This window comes from Mastigoproctus giganteus, chromosome 4, assembly GCF_048544385.1.
Source record: "Mastigoproctus giganteus isolate SK-2022 chromosome 4, ASM4854438v1, whole genome shotgun sequence".
In the NCBI taxonomy this organism is placed as follows: Eukaryota; Metazoa; Arthropoda; class Arachnida; order Uropygi; family Thelyphonidae; genus Mastigoproctus; species Mastigoproctus giganteus.
Window position 1 is genome coordinate 149,906,414 of NC_143578.1, and position 24,508 is coordinate 149,930,921.

General features: G+C 36.7%; 1 protein-coding gene across 1 annotated transcript in view; it reads right to left on the reverse strand.

Annotated features, from left to right (window-relative positions):
* Positions 1-24,508, reverse strand: part of LOC150087120 (twitchin-like) — a 3,511,780-nt gene that overhangs the window by 2,555,637 nt on the left and 931,635 nt on the right. The window contains 1 exon segment of the mRNA XM_090372971.1: positions 13,020-13,158. Within this exon segment, the coding sequence (XP_090229097.1) occupies positions 13,020-13,158 (139 nt within the window).

The following is a 24,508-nucleotide window of genomic DNA, read 5'->3' on the forward strand; positions in this document are numbered from 1 at the left end:
CTATCTACCTAGGTAGTTAAATTAATTAATTAAATTGGCATCGTTTTGGTTATATCTCATATTGTGAATGCTTTCACAACGAGTTGACATGGTATTATACTACCTTGAATAAATAACGCTTCACCAGTGGAGATTTCACTAACGATTCCAAAACGATGCCAATTTAATTAATTAATTTAACTACCTAGGTAGATAGCTATGTTAAAATGATGCATTTGCATTAACCTACATGATAGCCATTCTACCTTGTAGCATGAGGCCTTTGCCCTTAAATACTTTATAGTCTATATCACTACACACCATCAAGCATCTCTCATATTGTGAAGTTATACTTCATAACTGGGTTGTCACTATTGCAACACCAGGGTACCTGCCCACCCACCGAAGAGGAGCCAACAAGCTTTGAAATGGTGCCATCTGGGTGGTGGTATACGCTGAGAATAAATAACAATAATCTTCTCCACTGGTGAAGAGTTATTTATTCGAGGTAGTACAATACCACCGCAACTCGTTGTGAAGGCATTCACAATATGAGGTATAACCAAAACAATGCCAATTTAATTAATTTAATTAACTAATTTAACTACATAGGTAGATAGCTATGTTAAAATGATGCATTTGCACTAACCTACATGATAGACAAAATTTGTTAATAATGTATCAAAAAAATAAAATGGACTCACAAAATTATTGTGAATAGTAATATATTTTTTATATTAAAAATATGTATTTTTAATGTTTATAAAATAAAATCCCCTTTTCCATGCTTTACATGTTTTTTATTTTATTTATTTTTTTTGACATGTAAAAAATGCCTACACTTGGGGGCATTTTTAACATCTTTACTGTTGGCAAGAAAAACTTGAAGAAACTAAAACTGAATATCCTGCATGATATGTTTAGTGGCCTGTCACAGACGCAAACACCTGAAGCAAGCCAGCACTTGCATAGGTAACACATGAATCAAAGGTGATGGTAGTACACTTTGGAAATTCAACAGGAAAGATTCAACTAATTTTAAATGATCATTTTTCAACATGCGATAATTAATATGCATGATTAGGCACAAGGAAATGCTTAGTTTTTATTTATTGATGGACAAACTTCTTCAAATTACAAAACGATTAATGATGCAGAGTGAAAAGAAACACAAAAATTGAAGAATTCATATACTGGCACTGATGTCATTCATACATATTTTGTTTAAATTAGGGAAAAAAATCTGTACCAGTTGGAGACATATAGAACTAGAAAGGTGAAGCCAGCTGCAGTTATGAACATTAAAATCACCAATGAATATTTCTTCATCATTAAGGAGGTCGGAGTGGTGAAATAAGATATTCAAACTAAGAAAGTCAAATATTTATAAGTAATTTACTGAGTTGGGAGAACAATAGATGCAATAAAGGAATTGGAGAGAATGGAGTAAAGATATTGAGCAAAGGAGATCAAAAAGAACAGAGCCCACATTAGCAACTCTTGGACAAGGAATATTAGAGCAGATATATGCAGAAGCATAATCAGACAGCACCTGATAGTTGCCCAACTTTGCTTTTTATTTCTGAAAAAAAATTTTTTCTTTTTATATTCTGTTTGAAGTACTTAAATAATTGCTGTTTCACTAATTAATTGCAATACTTATTTTTAAAATTTAAAAATGGTTATTAAACAAAAATATTTTATTAGATCTGCTGATGAATAAAGAAACAAAGAGATAACTAATAATAATTATCAACACAAAAAATGAATTTTGTAAAGAATTGAACAAAAAACAAAGTATCTAATTTCTGTGGCAGAAATAACACACTCTTTGTTTATCAAATTTCTGTTACATACAGAAATTAGGTACTCGTCATCCAACCAAGTTGTTCAACATGGTAGTTTAAGTTATGTATTGTTTACATGACACTGGAACCAAACAGCACATTGAAGAGAAAGACAAACACATCAAATAGTTGCACAGAATCTGATAGGTTCTATGCAAATATAATTCCAATTGAACAACAAATGTTCACTTCCAAACCTGCTCAAATAAAAGACTGACTATATTTAGGTCAGTACTGAAAGTTTCAACCATTAGTATTGAATCAACAATTAATGTGCCACAGTTCCTTTTTTAAGAGGGACCTTCCGGGACCCTTGTGAGCACTGCAGAGTTTAAGGAAAAAGAATTACAGCATATATAATTAGGATAAACAAGGTCAGTTGTTGAGGTAACTCAACAATTGAGATTCTGTCAGAAAACAAAAACGATATGTACCAGATACCCTTATCCAGAAAGCATGGAAACAGACGCTTTCTGGATTTTGATAATTTCTGGATTTCAGATCCTTAGAAAGAGAAATTAGAACACATGTGTATTTATCAATGATATTGATGAAGGTATATCAGGCTTAATGTCGAAGTTTGCAGATGACACAAAGGTTGGCAGGGTTGTTAATGACAGTCATGGCAGTGTGCTACTGCAACAGGATCAAGATAATTTGGGCAGATGGGCTAAGAAGTGGCAACTGAAGTTTAACCTTGACAAATGCAAAGTACTGCATATGGGTAGAAGTAACCCCAGAGAAACGTACCAACTGTGTAGTACTACACTTAAGGTGGTAGAAAATGAAAAAGACCTGGGAGTAATTGTGCAGTCAGATATGAAGTTTTCTGAGCAATGCAGACAGGCTGCTAGGGCAGGTCATGGGGTTTTGTCAATGATATATAGGAATTTTGCTAGCAGGGAAAAGGAGGTGATTGTCCCTCTGTATAAGGCAATGGTCAGGCCACGCCTTGAGTACTGCGTACAGGTCTGGAGGCCTCATTTTAGGAAGGATGTAGATTTGCTTGAGCGTGTACAGAGAAGAGCAACAAGATTGGTGAGGGGAATGAAGGGATCCTCTTACCAAGAGAGGCTTAAGTTCTGCAAATTGCAGTGGCTGGAAACTAGGCACCTGCACGGTGATCTGATTGAGGTCTATAAGGCCTTGAATGGGTTGAGCACGCTGAATTCTGATGGGATCCTTCCACTTGTTCAGATTACGAACCTACGGGGACATAAGTTCAAATTACGAAAGGACAGATGTAGAATAGATGTGCGGAAATTTCCTTTAGCCAGCGGGTGGTTAATTGCTGGAACAAACTTCCATCTGTCGTTGTGGAAGTTGATACGTTGAATAAATTTAAGGAGGAACTGGACAGGCATTTGGAGGGAATGGTGTGATTTTTTTTTTTTTTTTTGGCTGATTCTGCATAAGCTCCTACACTTGCTTTCTTGCATCACGTGCCACTACTACTACTACTACATTGCTAACAGGAGTGACTGCTTCTACAGGGATGGGATACACTTAAATAGAAAGGGTGCAAGAATATTTGTTGATGCTATCGAGGCAGTGTTAGGTGGGTTGGAAAACTGCTAGCTTGGGGGGATTCACAGACTAAAAGGTTAAAAGTAGCCACAGACAGTGATTCTTGAAGGTGAAGGTGATTCTTGCACAGTGAAGGTGATTCTTGCAAAACTTCTATTAGAATAAGTAACGACCTGGAGAGAGGGGTGCTGGGGGTTTCAGGGACTGATGGCAATCATCGTGACACAGGTGGGTATATGGGATGTGTTAGGGTAACTAGGAATGGGAATAGGTGCATGCATGCTTGCATGTCTACCAATGCTAGAAGAATAGTAAATAAATTTGATGAATTTCAAGTGTTGGTCAAGACATCAAAGGTGATATTGTTGGGATATCAGAGACATAGTGTAACACTGATATTAGGAATGCAGAATTGGAATTTGGGGAGTACAATGTGTACAGAAAGGACAGACAGGATAGGAAGGGAGGAGGTGTCATGCTGTTAATTAAGAAAAACATAAAATCAAAAGAAGTGCATTCAGTTGATACAGAAGAACAGTGCACTGATGAGTCAGTTTGGTGTGACATAAGCACTGCGAAAGCAAAAATAAGAGTAGGAGTGTGTTATAGGCCTAATGACTCGAATGAGTACAATGAACAATTGTACAGAGAAATAGAGTGGGCTAGTAAATCAGAATGTCTTATAATGGGGGATTTTAACTTCCCAGATATTGACTGGAACTTGTGGGTTTGTCACTCACACACTAGTAAGACTTTTGTGGATTTATTGGATGATTGTTTTCTGCAGCAGCATGTTCGAGAGGCAACGAGAGAGGGTAATACTCTTGATCTGGTTATCAGTGATCATTTGTGTATTAAGAATTTTCAGCTAAAGGAACTACAAGGTGGTAGTGATCATAGTGTACTGATGTGGAATTTACTTAAAGATATAATTACCATCAAGGGTATAAAGGAAAGGGTTTTTGCTTCCATAAAGGTGAGTACAGTGGTCTCAGACAGTTTTTAAATTCTGTACAGTGGGATAAACTGACGATGTTACCAACAGTAAATTCCTAGTGGGAAACATTCAAGGAATTAATTGTGGAAGCTACTAAAAGTTTCATACCTATTAAGAAATATTGTTCAAGGTTTAGGCCTAAATGGTTATCAAAAGAACTAATGAGACTCGTAACAGAGAAGAAAAATGCATGGGATGCATATAAATTATCAAGCGACTCAGAAGCCTATGGCAGATATAAGCTAGTCTGTAATCAGGTCACAAAGGAGGTTAGGCAGGCGAAGGCAGATTACGAGAAATCTTTGGCAAAGGATGTAAGAAAAACAACAAGGATTTCTTTACTTATATAAACTCTAAAAGCAAGGGGATGAATCTGATTGGTCCACTTGATATCGATGGTTCGACTGTTGATGATCCTGCTCAGACAGCAAACAAACTGAATGAGTATTTTGCATCTACATTCACACATGAGGAGTTATTAAGGTTTGAAAATGGCAGAAGGTTATCAAATTATATCAGGGTGCTTAATGATTTTGTAATAACTGAGAGCAAAGTGGAGGAGAAATTGTTGAAGTTAAACATAAGAAAGGCACCTGGGATGGATGGGATCTATCCAGTTATATTAAAGGAGGTGGCAAAGCAACTAAGCAAACCCTTAGCCATAATTATGAGAGCATTCTTGGATTCACGGGAGGTCCCTACGGAATGGAGATGTGCAAATGTATCCCCAATTCACAGAGGGGGGGATCGAAGAATAACATGAGTAATTACAGACCAGTTAGTTTAACTTGTGTTCCAGGTAAAATAATAGTTACTGATTAAAGATGCATTGCAGGATCATCTAGATAAGATTGAAGTAACAATTCAGACACAGCATGAGTTTGTTAATGGAAAGTCTTGTCTGACAAATTTGATAGGATATTATGATGTGGTTACAAAGGAACTGGATGCAAAAAATAATTTTGAAATCATATATTTGGATTTCAGGAAAGCTTTTGACACTGTTGCGCATGGAAGACTATTGTACAAATTGGAGCAGAATGGTATTAAGGAAAAGTTGCTACAATGGATAAAAGATGGTTGAGAGGGAGAAGACAGAGGGTGGTAATCAATGGGTGCTGCTCTTCGTGGACTAATGTTATTAGTGGAGTCCCACAGGGTTCGGTGTTGGGTCCACTGTTGTTTTATATATTTGTAAATGATATTGATGAAGGTATATCGGGCTTAGTGTCGAAGTTTGCAGATGATACAAAGGTTGGCAGGGTTGTTAATGACAGTAATGGCAGTGTGCTACTGCAACAGGATCTAGAAAATTTGGGCAGATGGGCTAAGAAGTGGCAACTGAAGTTTAACCTTGACAAATGCAAAGTACTGCATATGGGTAGAAGAATCCCCAGAGAAACATACCAACTGTATGGTACTTCACTTAAGGTGGTAGAAAATGAAAAAGACCTGGGAGTAATTGTGCAGTCAGGTATGAAGTTTTCTGAGCAATGCAGACAAGCTGCCAGGGCAGGTCATGGGGTTTTGTCAATGGTATATAGGAATTTTGCTAGCAGGTAAAAGGAGGTGATTGTCCCTCTGTATAAGGCAATGGTCAGGCCACGCTTTGAGTATTGCGTACAGGTCTGGAGGCCTCATTTTAGGAAGGATGTAGATTTGCTTGAGTGTGTACAGAGAAGGGCAACAAGATTGGTGAGGGGAATGAAGGGATCCTCTTAGCAAGAGAGGCTTAAATTCTGCAAATTGCAGTGGCTGGAGACTTGGCACCTGCACGGTGATCTGATTGAGGTGTATAAGGCCTTGAATGGGTTCAGCACACTGTTCACTTCCACATGTTCAGATTACGAACCTAAGGGGGGACATAAATTCAAATTAAGAAAAGACAGAAGTAGAATAGATGTGCGGAAATTTGCCTTTGGCCAGCGGGTGGATAATTGCTGGAACAAACTTCCATCTGTCGTTGTGGAAGTTGATAGGTTAAATAAATTTAAGGAGGAACTGGACAGGCATTTGGAGGGAATGGTGTGATTTTTTTTTTTTTTTTTGGCTGATGCTGCATAAGCTCATACACTTGCTTTCTTGCATCACACGCCACTACTACTACTACATGCAAAATTAATAATTAAAAACCTTTTATTAAGATTTTTTCTTTATTTAAAAATTGTTAATTAATACAAATTTTAATATCACTATAATTAAATCAACCAACTAAATGGCAGAATATAAAAATTAAAATAGTTATTTACAAAATAAACACAGTACATATAAAATCCTAAAAATAAGCATAGATAAGTGTTAAAAATTATATAAAAATGATACTAGAACCTATATAAGATAAGTATATAATATATAATTAAAATATACTAGAACATCACTATGGGGGTTTGAAATCTTGTCCTCTAAAATATCAGTAATTTTTACAAGAAACATTAAATATTAGTATTAGTAATGGCCACATGGTGTAAGAAAGCCTATGGCATAGACTGCACCAGAAAAAAAAAAAAAATAATAAATAATAATAAATAAAATAAAATAAAAAAATAATAATAAGAAGAAAATTTGAAAAATAATAATAATTAATAAGAGAAAAAGAAATAGACAACCTATGTGTTTCCCTCCTCTAGTAGATCCAGCTAACCTTTGAATTTCCCCAAACTGTCACTGTCTACCACTCATGTAAGTAACTTATTCCATTAATTTATACCTTGCTGGCTAAAATAAAACTTCCTGCAATCCAGTCTAAACATCTCCCCAGCGTAACTTGAAATTATGGCCACTAGTTCTAGAATCATTTATAGCCATGAAAATTTCATCCTCATTCATTTTACTTATGCCTCTCAGAGCCTTAAACACTTCAGTCAAGTCTCTAATCCTCTAAGGTGCCTAGTTTCCAAATTCTGCAACCCATATATTTGAAGTCTTTCCTCATATAGATGTCCTTTTGCTGATCTCACCAGGCGAGTTACCCATCTTTGGACCCTTTCAAGAAGCACAATGTCTTTCTTTAGGTGCAGTCTCCATACTTGAACACAGCATTCCAAGAGTGGTCTAAAAATAGCCTTATATAATGGGATTATGACGTCCTTATCTCTACTAGCAATTGTTTGATAAATCATTGATAGGACATTGTGGGCCTTAATTGCAACCTGTCTACAATGCTCAGAGAACTTCATGTCTCACCATACCGTAACACCCAAGTCCCTTTCCTCCACTCCCAGCTTTAGTTCGACTCCACCAAGTTATTTTGGGGTTACTGTTCCCCAAGTGTAATACCTTACACTTTGCTGGATTAAAGCATAGCTGGCCATTTTTCTGACCATCCTTGAAGTCTATCTAGGTCACTCTCAAGAAACTCTGCTTGGCATTGATCATTACCTACCCTACTATCACTACCCTACCAATCTTTAAATAGTCTATAAATTTAGACATCATGCCATCTATCCCTTCTCGATGTCATTTATGAAAATCAAAAACACAACAGTGGTCCTAATACTGATCCTTGGAGAACCCCACTTCTTACATCAACCTAATCTGAGGAATAACCATTTATCACAACCCTCGCCTCCTGCCCTGAAGCCATCCAGCTATCCATCTAAGGATTTTCCCTGTGATTCCAACCTGTTCCAGCTTATAAAGTAACCACTCATGTGGGACTGAGTCAAATGCTTTACTGAAATCCAAATAAACAATGTGGGGGAGATCTCTTTTAACACCCACATTAAAGACTGAAATAAAATTTACCTAGTTTTTCCTAATTTTTAAGATGACATAAACAAGCATTTTTATTATCAGCAGTTAAAATTCCAACATGTGTGTGAGTTAATTTTCATATTTTGAGATGCTCGCTCTCTCTCTCTCTCTCTCTCTCTCTCTCTCTCTCTCTCTCTCTCTCAGCCTGCTCCACAAGATTGCTAAAGTGGAAGCAATGAGCATATATTATTTTTTGCTGGCAAACGTGTGTAAACTCTCTATGTTAGCCATGAAAAGAATAAAAGGGATAATTTTGTATTTATTTCTTGTTTTCACCATCAAAAGCATATAATAAATTTATTTTTTATTTCAAAGGAAACAAAGACAATAATTTTTATTGTTATCGATATTCATGGGTCAGCATTTGCTATGTCATGCCTCCCACCTTCATATCACATGGTAGCATGTCAACTGCCTCAACACAACAAGGGATCTTACTGTAAGACAGTTTTGCGCAAGTTTCATTTTTAGTCATTAAAAACAAAATATCTTTTTGCACATGTTGACATAGTTGTTCAAAGTTCTTTCTTCATAAAGGTAGGGGGACAAAGGAATTGCTGTGTGATACCATAGCAGTTGATGGCAATTGTTCTGCAGTAGGAGCACTCGTTTCTTGATTCAATTTATGTTTATTGAGTGGGGGATAGAAATGACCAGAAAACATAATGGACTCTTTTATGAAGAGTGATATTCTTACTTAGTTATGCTGTAGTGAGTTATTTTTGTTTAAGTGAAAACACAAATGGAAGACAATTGTTATAATCTTCTTTCAATAAACAATTGTATGATACTAATGCTAAGCAGAGCTGCATGGTAGTGCTTTCTGAAGTCAGACCAATTGTGATGTAAAGTTTTAATTAATTTTAAAATGTAACCAACAATTGCAATGTAAAGTTTTAAAAGAAAGAAGAACATGTTCCTATTACAATACAGAGAAAAAGTTTTGTCCTTGTCTAAGTATCCCCCTTGTTATGAAAATTTCAGGGCACACTTTGCATTATGCCTCTAGTAGTTTTTGCCATTCTATGCAATTTCACAGCTTCAGAGAGGTTGTTACATGCTGTTGTTTACCAAAATTTATAACTGAATATATATTACAATGGATAGCTCATTCTCATTTCCCCTCTCACAGGACAGATGTATGTCCTGTTTTTTATATCAAGGTACTGTTTTTTTTTTTTTTATTGCAACTCTAATTGAAGCAAGACAGGCAAAAAACTTAAATGTCTACAATAATTACTTTGGGATAATTCTTCTTCTTTATAAAAATTTAATTGCTAGTTGGCAGAATATACTGCACAATGGAATACAGTAGCATAATTGTCTACATTTGGAAACCACTGCATTAATTGGCTCTCTGTGAGGTATGGAGCTTGCTGTTGTGAGTATCAATTGTGAAATTTGCATGTTTGCCATAAACTGCATTATTATTTTTTATATTCCTCTTCTGGGATGTGATCACACTTATATATCCAAAATTATGGTATAATGAAGCACAGTATATCAGGATGTTGAATTGTATTTGATAGGGATGTTAATTATCATAAAATTTCTCTCTCACATTTTGGTTATATCATCTGGTTATACAGAGGAATAAAAATACATGGACTTTCCAAGAAATTTGTATTATTATTTGTTTTTTTGCATGCTTGCTTTCTACTCTCCCTTTCATTTTGTTTATTTTATTATTAGATATATATTTTTTAATAGTCGGGTATTCACTTGGGTCATGGGTTAAAATTCATTGCCTTGACAATGCAGTGTCAGTCGGGAAGGCAAAGCTGACTTTGCCTTCCCGATCGTAAACAGCCCTGATCAAAATTCACATACTGGTCTGGAAATTTTTCAAATCGTACAAAAGGATGGAATGCTGTATAAAGGAACAGAAGTTGAAAGTATCCTCTTATGCCAATCTTAAAAATTGGACATATCATTTTGCCATTACTGATGACTGCCATGTGTTGCAAAAATTTGCAGTGATGGCAATAATATGGAAGGAACCTTCTCCACAATCTCTATTAGTATGCTACTAATTTGTCAAGGGAAGGTCATAGATGGGAGGAGAACAAACATGACAGCAGATAAAATTCCATAATTTACACCTTTATTTAAGGAGTTAGTTACTCCTTCAATAAACAAAAGGATTTCATTTATCAAATAAGCATAGTAGCCATTAAAATTTCATGAAAAGCGTATTGTCAGTCTACAATATTCTGATGGAAAGGTGGGCAGAGTAATGACAAAGCAGCATCACATAATTGGATTTAAAAAAAAAAGGATTTTATCAACCCTTCCAGATTTCAAAATTCTCAATATGGAGTCCCACACAGTACTTACATAAACAATATATAAAAACAATATGGTTTGTTATGATCATGAATCAATTTTTACCCACATCAGGCCTGAAGAAGATCCAGATCATTATTATTCTTTTCAACAGTTGCCAATCCCAGCTATCACAGATACAGCTTAGACAACTAATCTTTAACATTAGCAGTGGCAAATAATGTAAGAAAGCAAGCTTATACAGCAACCAAATGCATAACCAATTCAAACTGAAGAAAGACAGTTGTAGAATATTTGTGTGGAAGTTTGCCTTTAGCCAGTGGGTAGTTGACTGCTGGAACAAACTTCCATCTGTTTTTGTGGTAGTTGATAGCTTAAATAAATTCAAGGCAAAACTAGAGAAACTAGAAAAAAGAATGGATCAGTGAAATAGGAAGGATTTTTTTTTTTTTTTTTTTTTTGGCTGATGCTGTATAAGCTTGCTTTCTTGCATCATGTGTCTCTACTAATGCTAATACTAATCAGACAAAAAAATATATATATATACATATATACTTCCCATTTCACCTATTCATTCCCTCCAATAGTTTCTCTAGTTCTTACTTGAATTTATTTAAGTTTTTTTTGATAGATAATAGATGGAAGTTGATAGATTTATTTAATCTATCAACTTCCACAACAACAGATGGAAGTTTGTTCCAGCAATCAACCACCCATTGGCTAAAGGCAAACTTCTGCACATCTATTCTGCAACAGTCCTTCCTTAATTCGAATTTGTGCCCCTCGTGTGTAGTCTGAGCAAGAGGTAGAATCTCATCAATATTGAGCTTGCCCAATTAATTCAAAGCCTGAAGTACCTGAAGTGTTTTATAGTTTTATTTCTTTTTGCAGATAAGTGTTTTAACTTTTACTTTGATTATCCATGATGCACCGATGTAGATCAGCAGAACTGGCTGTGATGCAAGGGCAACACACACATATGCTAATATGTACTTTTCAAGATCACAAAAATGCATAACCAATTGTCAACTATTGTACTGGTAGATCAGCTGTAATAAAGCATTTACAATGAAGGTGGGAATGCTTCTGCCTGCTGAGGCCATATTGGAATATAATCCATACTAGATCTGATTGTCTCAAGTCATTACCGGTCTAGATGCATCCTAGATTGCTTACTAATAGGGGACTAATAAGTTTAGTTAATGCTAAACTCTTGAAATATATAGAATGGTGACTTTTGCTATGATGCTCCACCTCGAAAATCTCAACTCAAGAATATCCACAATAAATTTCATCAGCACAAAACTATCATTGTAGACCAGGTTTTTACCTATATTGTATACTGTATGTCACACAAAAGGCATTCCAAACACCTACATTTTACGTTTCTCTGAAAATGTCTAGATTTGACTCTCAGAAACTCAGAAACTGAGTGAGCCTGTAGAAAGATTTATCAATGAGTGCAACCAAATTACACAAATATTGTAAACCTGAAAAGTTGTGTACACAGGTAAAATTAATAAAAAGGAAAAATACTGTAACACCACCAGTAAATGAAAGTCAACTTGCTATCTAAATGTATTCTCCAATATTTTGGTATTTTATTTTCAGCACCTATTTTCAGAATGGCTTTTCACTGGATTTACATTAACTTAGAGTCTAAGATAATTTATAAACAAGTTAAATTACTGTATTTTTTAGACAATAAGATACATTGGACCATAGGAGACACCCATGTTTTTGAAGGAAAATTTTGAGAAAAAGATATTTAATTGTATATATAATTCAACCACAAATTCACAACTGCTTGAAACAAAATATTAGGGTTCACCGAAAATTTTATTAGTCATAGAATGTCAAACACTTGTCATGTCACATTGGTCATTACTGATGTTTTGATTTGAAATTTCACTTTCTTCAGAGCATCTATCACATTTGGTTATCATCAAACAATAATTCCACATTTATTGAAAGATAAATGCTGCCAAAAAATGTGACAGTTGCCACATTTATTGGCAACTATCTCATGTTTCGTTAACCACCATGGAATTTTCATCCATTTGCACATACAAATTGTTGATTGCTTTCTTTTTCCTATTGGTCTCAAACCATGATTCAGTGCTGACATCCATTTGGTCCACTTCTCATGCATAACTGCTTTAAAGGGTTTGTTAAGTGAAATTTCCAATGGCTTTTGTGAACTGTAACCATTGGACATCTTACTGAGATTTCACTTACAACACGCATGTACAGAGTTAGTTAGTCTGATTCCAGGAGGAATAATGCCTCCTGTAATTAACTAATTCTGCCTTAATTCAGCAAGCATCCTTTATGTTGCCTCCATTACATATGATCTGATGGTAAAGGGCAAGAGATTTAATAAAGTCATTTGAATGTACTGACCATACTTTTATCTAGCCACAGTTAAGAGATAAAAATACTTAGCACCTAGTATGAATTTAGACTGTAATAGGCAATAAAATTTTAGGCAACATTCTGCAGGGGAAAAAACAAAGCATGTCTTATTGTCTGGAAAATATGGTACTTGGAATTCAACTTTTAGAAATCCCTTCTAATTAAAAAGAAAAAAAAAAAGTTAATCAAAAGCTCAAAGAAGGCTAAAAAATTACCTTTCTGTTGGTTTGATTTTTTCACCATTTTTATACCACAACAGAGGTGCTTTCTTATCAAGCATTTCCACTTCTAATATACCCTTTTCTCTTTCCAAGATTGTAACATCTTTCAACTTTTTCACAAACTTATTTGCAGCTACAAAAACAACAAATGAATAGTATGACATATGAAGTCCATAAACCTTGAAAAGATTAATTTATTGAAATAGGATTTCTAAATATAAAATATATATATTTATACTGGTATTATTCAAATGAAATATACACTTTTAGAATTAAAATTAAAAATTTTGCCTGGTTAATAGTAAGCCCATTATGTTTATGTATTAATCTTACTGGTCCTCAGCATATCCTCAGTTCCAGTCACTGCTTAACTAGCAGTCACTGGAATTAAGTTTTTTTTCACCTTTGGTTGCCTTCTTTAGGGACCAAAAGTATGGTAGTGACATGGTGACTAACACACTTTCGCAGTGTGGTGGATTCTTTGAATACAAGTGATTTAAAATTGACAATTATATACAGTGGGAAACCTAATACTCCTTATAAGGGCTGAGTTCCTAGTTAACATTAAAAGGTTTTTAAGTGTAAGTTCCTAAGGGATGATTAAAAATTATTTTATGGGGTTTTATGAGAATGCCTATTGAAAACAACTGGAAACCATGATTGTTACATTTGAATGGATGATTCAGGAGGGAAGAAACTATTGGCACCCTCTATAAAAATTTTATTGAAAAATTATTAATATAAATTTAATACACAGGATTAAGGGTGCACTAGTCTTGCACAGCAAGGCATTTCCTTGGAATAATTGCAGGAGGTGTGCTTTATGAGCTAGGAAAAGAAAACTTGAGAGAGGGGGGGGGAATATAGCTGAAGGTTGGCTGCTATTTTTACAAATATTTGTAGAAGGAAAGAGGTGAAAAAGATATTCTTTGCATTCTTTCTAATAAAGAAAAAGTTATTTCAAATGTTTGATATATAGCATATATTTTGGTATTGCATCTATTTACCTTCTTTACTGTTTCTGACACTACTTGCACAAAGACATTACTGGGTTTGTCATTACTGAGTATATCTACACTCATAATGGCTTCACAGGATTTACAGGGGTCACCCATGGTGACTCCTGTAAAGTTTCCCTCCTCACCAGCAGGTAAGGAGGGAAACTTAGTGGAGTTGGAGAGCAATAGTGATATGTTGCTATCTCAATTGGATGCCTGGACTTCAAGTGGAACAGAAAAAAGGGCTTGGCTTGGAGGAGGTCAATTTAGACATTTCTGTGTCCCGTAAATCCTCAGAGAATCAACAATTCTGAAAGAAGTACGGTGATGCTGCTGTGAACAATGGTGTCCAGAATAAGAGGAGGAAAAAGAAAAAGGTAAAGAGAAAACTAGAATATAAATGGAAGGAGGAGTCAAGGATGGAAAATACAAAGAGGAATTCAGAGGATTGGTTGGACATGGGGTGGGAAGATGATGTCTCAGGGACTGCCCTAGAGGCCAGCCCTTTATCTATTGTTGATGAGCTCAGAGAAGAACTTGAATGCTCTCTACTATCAACTACACGGAAGAAGTTAGGTAATGAAAAGGAAGGTGCCGTAGGATCCTCTGAACCTTCGATGAGTGCTGAGTCTAAGGATATGAGAAACACAAGGAGCTTAACAAGAAAATAGACATATAAGTCAAGAGGCGCACAGGCCCTTGAGAGGGTGACAAGAAATGTTGAACAGTACTTGGTGTTGATCACTAATGGGCAGTCTCAATCTGTTGTTGTACAGGGTTCAACTTCAGATGAAAATCAAGCAATACAAAAATTTGTACAAGGTATTTCAAATGAAAATTGAGTTGTACAAGATGAAAATGCAGTCTAAGCTGGCCTCTGGGTAGGAGAGTACAGCAGGAGATTTAGCGAGTGATCAGTATGCATCCAGTATACTAATTAGGACAGCAGATAGTTCTGGTGAGGTCTATCTACACACAGTGACTGAGTACTGGGTTGACAGGTTTGCATAGGAACAGCATACAGGATTACCTGTTTGGTAAGGATGGTGGGACAAGCAGAAGAGCAATACGTGAGATCTTTTCAAGGTGGGGAGAACAAGAATATGCAGTAATTGAATTAGGAGTTCAAAATTTGAATTCGAAAGAAAAGTTTCATGTCTAGAATGGATGGTTGAAGCATAAGAAGGTAAAGTGTGTGAGTTACAGATAATCCAACTGAAGGGTGGTTAAGATAAACATAGCGATCCAGATAAAAAAAGATTGTTTAGTTTGTTTGTTTGTTATTTGGTTTTTAGGAGCTTTAGCAACTAAGGCCATATTGCTCCGTGATTGTTTAGTGATATTGCAAAAAAAAAAAAAAAAAGGAAATAGACTGCAAGGATACAAAAACAGAGAAGTTGTTGTTCTTGTGATGAAATTTAACTGTGATGAACATAAGCTGCTAGGGCCATTTTGTGTCTTTCTAATGGTTAATAGGAAATACTAATTTTATTGTAATACCTGTTATATTTTATGGTATATTCCTGTGTTATTTAGGAAGGCAAACAGTTCTGTTTTATTAGGGTCATCTCCAAGAATATGTATTAATGTTAGTGAAGACTGTGCATTAGCACATGATTTAAAGCTGTTTGAGTGGATATTGAGAAGGTGAGGACATTCCCCTAATAAATAACGAATAGTTAGTTGCACATGACATGATGTGCACTGAGGAGCGCTGTCACACCGCTGATAGAGGTGTATGAAGCAAGTATGCCCAATTCTCAGCCTTCCTAGAATTACTTCTTCTCGTCTGCTTTTCTGAAAGCTGGAGAGCCACAGCTTTGGATCTGGTTTTATTCAGTATAGTTTGTTTCCTGGATAACCTCTACAGATTATTGACCAGCTATTGTAACATGCTTTAAGGGTGAGTGGTTTGATTTAAGGAACTGGCTCAATCTATATTCCATGATTGAGCCAGTTCCTTAAATCTAAGTGGAGGGGATCGGTTTTCATTAAGTTTACTGTTGTAAAATAACTTGCATTCGGTATTGCACAGACATCCCCAACAAGGGTGAGAAGGAAGGCTGCAGATATTTGTGGCACAAATCAGAAGTAATGTTTTTCTGTGAAGATGTAAGATGTTTTTCTGGTTAATGGGCTTTGATGTAAAGGCTCTGAACCGGGGAGGTTCTGAAAGCCACTAGAGCCACTCTCAGAGCACTCTGCTGGATGGTGTTTAATCATTCTAAAGTACTTTTCATCACAGAATCATACACTGGAGACCCACAGTCCAAGCAAGATCTGAAGAGAGATCTATAAAAATTGATAAGGGTATGTTGATCAGCACCCCATGACACGGATGACACACACACCAGAGGATGTTTAATTTCTTCAAGCAAGATCGCTCGAACATAGGTCACGTGTGTTTGAAAGTTCAGTTTCCTATCCAGTATCAGGCCAAGAAATCGGACAATGTGAGAAACAGTGTGTCTGCCAGGGGCAAAGGTTGATGATGTTTTAGAGCAGATATCATCTTTTAAGGGCACAAAAGGTGATATTGTTGTACACATTGGCAATAATGATATTAAGAGTAGGAGACCAGAGGAATTACTTAACAAGTAGAGGTCAATGCTGAAAAAAAGCCAGGAGTCAGGGTGGAATTTTAAAGTGTCTGCAACTCTGCCCAGACACCATAGAAGGGAATATATTTTGAGAGCCTTGTCGATCAATTCAGCCCTGGAGAGACTGCACAAGGCTCAAGGGGTAGAATTTTTCTCAGCCTGGTCTGGGCTTGTTAACAGGAGAGAATGCTTCTAAAAGGATGGATACACTTAAATAGAAAGGGTGCAAGAATATTTGCTGATGCTATCGAGGTAGAGTTAGGTGGGTCGGAAAACTGCTAGCTTGGAGGGATACACAGACTAATAGATTAACAGTAGCCGCTAGGAGAGGTGAAAGTGATTGTTGCACTGCTTCTTTTGAAATGCAATTGAGCAGCAGCCTGGAAAGCAAGGCAATGGGGTTTCAGGACTGCTGGGAGTCATAGTGAAACAAGTAAATACATGGGCTGTGTTAGGGTAATTAAGAGTCGAAACAGGTGCATGTATACTTGCATGTACACCAATGCTAGGAGTAGAGTTAATAAATTTTATGACCTTGAAATGCTAGTCAAGACATCAAAGGCAGATATTGTTGGGATATCAGAGACATGGTGTCAAACAGACAAGCAGTGCAGAATTGGAATTTGGGGAGAACAATGTGTACAGAAAGGATAGACAAGGCAGGAAGGGAGGAGAGGTTATGCTGTAAGTTAAGAAACACATAAAATCTAAGGAAGTGCATCCAAATGATATTGGTGGACAATGCAATTTGGTGTGACATAAGCACTGGGAAAGGAAAAATGAGAGTAGGTGTGTGTTATAGGCCTAATGAATCTGATGAGTACAATGAGTAATTCTGCAGAGAAATAGAGTGGGCCAGTAAATCAGAGTGTCTTTTAATGGGGGATTTAAATTTCCCAGAGAATGACTTGAATTTGTGGGTTGCTCACTCACACACTAGTAAGGCTTTTGCGGATTTATTGGATGATTGTTTTCTACAGCAGCATGTTCGGGGGACAACTAGAAGGAATAATACTCTTGAACTGATTATCAGTAGTGATTCTTCATACATTAGGAATCTGCAGATAAAGGAACCACTTGATCACAGTGTGCTGAAGTGGAATTTACTCAAAGATTTACAGCAAATTCAAAATGGGAAGCATTCAAAGAATTAATCTTGGAAGCTACTAGGCTTTTCATACCAACTAAGAAATATTGTTCAAGCTTTAGAACTAAATGGATTTCAGATGAACAAATTAGACATGTGGCAGAGAAAAAAAATGCATGGGATACATATAAATTAACAGGTGACACAGAAGCCTTTGAGAGATATAAGCTGGTCTGTAACCAAGTCACAAAGGAGGTTAGGCAGGCAAAGGCAAATTATGAGAAATCTTTGGCAAAGGATGCAAAGAAAAACAGCAAAGATTTCTTTACTTATGTAAACTCTAGAAGGAAGGGGATGAATCATATTGGTCCACTTGTTATCGATAGTTCAACTTTTGATGATCCTGCTCAGGTAGCTAACAAACTAAATGAATATTTTGCATCTACATTCACACATGAGGAGTTATTCCGAGAGGGGGATGCCAGAGGTTTATTAAACTGTGGCAGTAAGCTAGATAATCTTGTAATAACTGAGAGTAACGTGGAGGAGAAATTATTGAAGATAAACATAAGAAAGGTACCTGGGCTGGATGGAATCTATCCAGTTATATTAAAGGAGGCAGCAAAGGAAGTAAGAAACCCTTAGTCATAATTACGAGTTTCCTTGGATTCAGGGGAGGTACTCATGGACAGGAAATGTGCAAATGTGACTCCAATCCACAAAGGAGGATCAAAAAGAGACATAGGTAATTACAGACCTGTTAGTTTAACTTCTGTTCCAGGGAAATTAATGGAGGCACTGGTTAAAGAAGCATTGCTGAATCATCTAGACAAGACTTCAGTTATAGCTAGGTCTTGGCATGAGTTTCTTAAGGGAAAGTCTTGTCAGTATCCAAGTTGACTGGATACTATGATGTAGTCACAAAGGAACTGGATGCAAAGAATAATTTTGATATCATATATTTGATCCTAGAAAGGCTTTTGATACTGTTGCACATCGAAGAATGCTGCACAAAATTGGAGCAGTGTTGCATTGGAGGCAAATTGCTGCTATGGATAAAGGAGTGGTTAAATGGGAGAAGACAGAGAGTGGTAATCAGTGGACACTTCTCTCTGTGGACTAATGTTATTAGTGGAGTCCCCCAGGGTTCATAGTTGGGTTCATTGTTGTTTTCTGTTTTCATTAATGATACTGGTGTCCAAGTTTGCAGATGATGCAAAGATCAGCAGGGTTGTTAATGACACTAATGACAGTATGCTGCTGTAACAGGATCTAGAAAAGTTGAGCAGATGGGCTGAGAGGTGGCAAATGTAAAGTTGTTGTTGTTGTTGTTGTTATTTGGTTTTTAGGAGCATTAGCAACTAAGGCCATATTGCTCCATGGATGTGCTGTGGTTATTCCCTGACCTTTCTGCATCCTCCGTATTTGGTGGTCACGAGCTCGAACCCCAGTCTAATCAAGAAGCGTGTGCTACGTACTGCCACTCCTGCCCACCTTGCTACAGAGGCAATAAATGTAAAGTACTACATATGGGAAGTAGTAACCCCAGAGTAACGTATCAACACTGTGGTACTACACTGACAGTGGTAGAAAGTGAAAAGGACCTGGGGGTAATTATGCAGGCAGATATGAAGTTTTCTGAGCAGTGCAGATAGTCTGCAAGAGTAGCTCATTGTGTCTTGTCAATGATATAAAGGAATTTTTCTAGCAGGGATAAGGAGGTGATTATTCCCTTGTATAAGGCAATGGTCAAACCACACCTTGAGTACTGTATACAGGTCTGGAGACCTCATTTTAAGAAGGATGTAGAGCTGTTGGAAAGAGTACAGAGAAGGGCAACAAGATTAGTGAGAGGAACAAAGGGTTGCTCTTATGAAGAAAGGGTTAAGTTTTGCAAATTACAGTCTGTGGAGACTAGGCACCTCACCTGCTAGGTGATCTGATTGAGGTGTATAACACAAATGGTTTGAGCACATTCAATGCTGATGGAATTCTTCCTCTTGCTCAGAATAATTACCTGAGAGGGCATAAATTCAAATTGAGGAAAGACAGTTGTAGGATAGATGTGCAGAAGTCTGCCTTTAGCCAAGGTGTGGTTGATTGCTGAAACAAACTTCCATCTGACATTTCAAAAGTTGATAGCTTAAAGAGATTCAAGGCAGAACTAGACAAACATTTGGAGTGAGTGGATAGGTTAAATTAGAAGATTTTTTTGCATGCACAGACTATGCACATGAATTGGCATAAATGCAAATTGATGAAGGTGGTAACATAATAAATGTGCTCAGCCAATGGGTGGTTGATTGACAGAACAAGCTTCCATTCACTGTTGTGGAAGTGGATAGTTTAAATAAATTCAGGGAAGAACTAGATATGATATTGGAAATGAATAGATGAAATAAGTCTTGTGCTCTTTTGATTTCTCTTTTTTTTTTTTTTTTTTTTTTGGCTGATGCTGTATAAGATTGCATTCGGGCATCATCTGCCACTACTAATACTAAATCTGTCACTATTGATGAACATATTGAGTTTGCTGATAATACAAACGTTCGTACTTTGTTAATGACAGTTATCATTGTACACTGTACTAACAAGACCCTCATATTTTAGAAGGGCTGATAAATGGCAACTGTTATGTAACATTGATAAATGCATGGTACTGCATTTGAGGAACAGTAATCACAGAAGAACATACCAATGACAATGGGCATTCAAAAAAAAGATTTGTATTCACCCAGAAACAGTTGTGATAGAAAGATGAAATTTTTTTGGCTTGATACTTTGAAATCTTTATAGAAACCACACAAACTTCGGTTTTGAGCTGACAATTAATTTTTTTCTTTGCAGCATTGAAGACGTAAAGTGTAGCAATGGATAAAGTGCAATACACATCAGTGATTTGGTTCCTCTTTCTACAAGGGAAAACACCCAAAACAATCCACAAAGAAAGGGTCAGTGTTTACAAAGATGAATGCCCAGATGTTATTATAGTGCTGTTTGCGCATTGTTACTAACAATTCAAAGGTGAAAGAATCTCAGTACATGATGAAGCAATCCCAGGATGCTCATCAACTGTTGTAAGAGAAGAAAGTGTTGCCAAAATTGAAACATTAATCCTGGAAGATCACCATCTTAGTATCAGAGAACTAGCTGCACACTTGGAAGTAGTGTAGGGTCTATGAACAACATCATACATCAACAGTTACGTATCAATGAAATGTCTGCTGGATAGGTTTTTGGTTTCCAGACTTAGCATTAGTAGAAACATATGATGCAAGAAAGCAAGCATACACAGCATAAGCCAAAAAAAAAAAAAAAAACCTTCTCATTTCACCCATTCATTCACTCTAAAAGTTTGTCTAGTTCTGTCTTAAATTTATTTAAGCTGTCAATTTCCACAACAAACAGATGGAATTCTGTTCCAGCAATCAACCACCCACTAGCTAAAGGCAAATTTCCACACATCTATTCTACAACTGTCTTTCCTCGATTTGCATTTATGTCCCCTTAGGTGTGTAATCTGGGCAAGAGGAAGAATCCCATAAGCATTGAGCTTACTCAAACCATTCAAGGCCTAATACACCTGAATCAGATCATCTTGCAGGCACATAGTCTCCAGACACAGCAATTTACAGAACTTAAGCATTTATTGGTAAGAATTTCACTTTCTCACCAATCTTGTTACCCTTCTCTGTACTGGTTCCTACGGCTCTACTTTCTTCCTAAAATGAGGCTGCCAGACTTGTACGCAGTATTCAAAGTGTGGCCTGACCATTGCTTTATACATAGGGATAATCACCTCCTCATCCCTGGTAGCAAAATTTCTGTATCATTGACAAGACCCTATGAGCTGCTGTGGCAGCCTTTCTGCACTGCTCAGAAAACATCATATCTGACTGTACAATTACCCCCGGTCTTTTTCATTCTACACTACCCTGAGTGTATTACTGCACAGTTGGTACAGCAGACTTTCAAAATGGCGGCACCTTTGGGGATTCAAGATGCATTATTTTGATTTTTCTGTTATTTAGAAAGTTTTATTTTTAATGCAGTAATAATGCAGCCAAATAAGAAACAGAGAGATTAAGAATGTAATTTTATTAACTGCACATAAAAAAACATAAACATGTTGATTATCCAATGTTATATTTGCCATTAATACACTTCTGCTTACATCAAGTTTAGTCTGTGTGGGCAGCCCAGTGGTATCGTCACCGTCCTCCCCACACTGGGTGGGGAAAAAAGCCCAGGTTTGAATTCCATCAATGATGCTAGGAACTTTTATAGGCTTTTTTCATTCCATGGCTGAGTTAGTGGTCTCAGGCGTAAATAGCAAGGTTTTTTTTTTCCACAGAAACTGGGGTTTTTCGTCCAGCAAAACAGGCAAATCCAAAAGAGAACACAAGTAATTTACAGACACGATACACATGGGTATATGAATTAATATTCAGGGTGATCCTAATGTAATAGTTTGGATTATATGAAGTTTGTCACTACATTTTAATGTTGTTCTTCTTTTCTTCTCTGCATGAGGTTTATTAACTTTATGAGCCATAGTGAGGGGTTTTTAATTTAAAATAAATGTAAAACAGCAGTATAATTCATGATATCAGTATAGAATTCATGTTGAAAATGTCAAACAAACAAATATAGTAATCACATGACTTGCAGTTTTCTTTTTTTGGCAGTGCAAGATATCTGTACTGTATGAATACGTTCAATCTCAATGTGCCGTTATTTCGAATGTGTCGTTATTTGGGGTGTCGTTATTTCAACAGTATACTGTAATACTCTGAGCTTACTGCTACTCATGTGCAGTACTTTGCATTTGTCAATATTAAAATTCAGCTGCCCCCTCTTGGCCCATATGCTGAACTTTTGTAGATCCTGTTACAGTAGCATGCTGTCAAACCTGAACATTAAGCCTGATTTACCTTCATCAACATCATTGATAAATACATAAAACAACAATGGGCCAAACACTGATGCCTGGGGGAGTCCATTAATAATATTAGCCCACGAGCAGTGTCCATTTAATACCACCCTCTGTCATCTCCCACTCAACAATCCCTTTATCCATAGCAGCAAATTTCCCATAATGCCATACTGTTCCAACCTGTACTGCAGTTTTCCATGTGCAACAGTATCAAAAACGTATATGATACCAAATTTATTTTTGCATCCAGTTCCTTCGTGACCACATAATAGAGTCCAATCAAATTGGTCAGACAAGATTTCCTGTTAACAAATGTAAAAATTCTGAACTATAAGTGTGGTCTTGTCTAGACAATTCTGCAGGGCACCTCCGTAGCTAGGTGGGAAGGAGCAGCAGTGCGTAGCACATGCTTCTTGATTACACCGGGGTTCGAGCCTGTGATCCACCAAATACGGAGGATGTGGAAATGTCAGGGAATGACCACCGCATATTCCCGGAGCAATATGGCCTTAGTTGCTAATGCTCCTAAAAACCAAATACCAAACAAACAAACAATTCTGCAGTGCTTCTGTTAAAGAAGTTGACTTGAACAGTGACTCCACTGTCTCCACTATTTTCCCAGGAACAGAAGTTAAACCAACAGGTTTGTAATTACTCGTGTCACCCTTTGATCCCCCTTTGTTAATTGGGGATACATTTGTACATCTCCAATGCATGGGGACCTCCGATGAGTCCAAAGATGCTCTCATAATTATGGCTAAGGGTTTGCTTACTTTCTTTGCTGCCTCCTTTAATACAACTGGTTAGATCCCATCCATCCCAGGTGCCTTTCTTATGTTTAACTTCAAAAATTTCTCCTCCCTTTTGTTCTCAGTTATTACAAAATAATTTTACTCCCTGTTAGAGTTTGATAAGTTTCTGGCCTCCACTTCCATACAAAATTCCTGATGTGTGAATGTAGATACAAAATACACATTTAGTTTGTCAGCTACATGAGCAGAGTCATCGACAGTCAAACCGTTAATATCAAGTGGACCAATCTGATGCATCCCCTTCCTTCTAGAGTTTGCATAAGTAAAAAAGTCTTTGCCATTTTTCTTTGCATCCTATGTCAAAGATTTCTCTTAACCCTTCACTTGCCTAACCTGCTTTGTGACTTGATTACTGACTAGCTTATATACCATAGGCTTCTGTGTCTCCCGATAATTTATATGCATCCCATGCATTTTTTATCTGCCACGAGTCTCATTAGTTTATCTGACATCCATTTAGGCCTAACCCTTGAACGGTATTTCTTAGTTGGAATGAAAAGCCTAGTAGTTTCCAAGATTTATTCCTTGAATGCTTCCCATTTAGAATTCACTATTGGTAACATCATCAGTTGGTCCCATTGTAGAGAATTTAAAAACTGCCTGAGACCATTGTGGTAACCTTTATCAAAACAAAAACCCTTCCCTTTACCCCTGATGGTAGTTACATCTTTCAGGTAATCCCACATCATACACTGTGATCCCTTACCAGAAGAAGGAAAAGGCACAGTGTGCACATGAAATGTTGTCGATGTGCCAGGAAAAGTAAGAGGAGATTTTTTTTTTTCATGGCTTGTCACTATGGATAAATCTTGGTTCCATCACTATTATCCCAAAACAATGGAACCACCAACCCCCAAAAAAGGCAAAGGTGTAACCAAGTGCTGGCAAAGTGATGCTGTCAATTTTTTGGGATTAGCATGGTGTAATAATAATAATAGATTACCTTCAAAAGGACAGGCATATTGTGATGCTAAAGTATTATTCCAACTATCTCATAAAGTACATGCTATTATAAAAGAAAAAAGATGGGAAAATCTGCCAGAAGTGTGC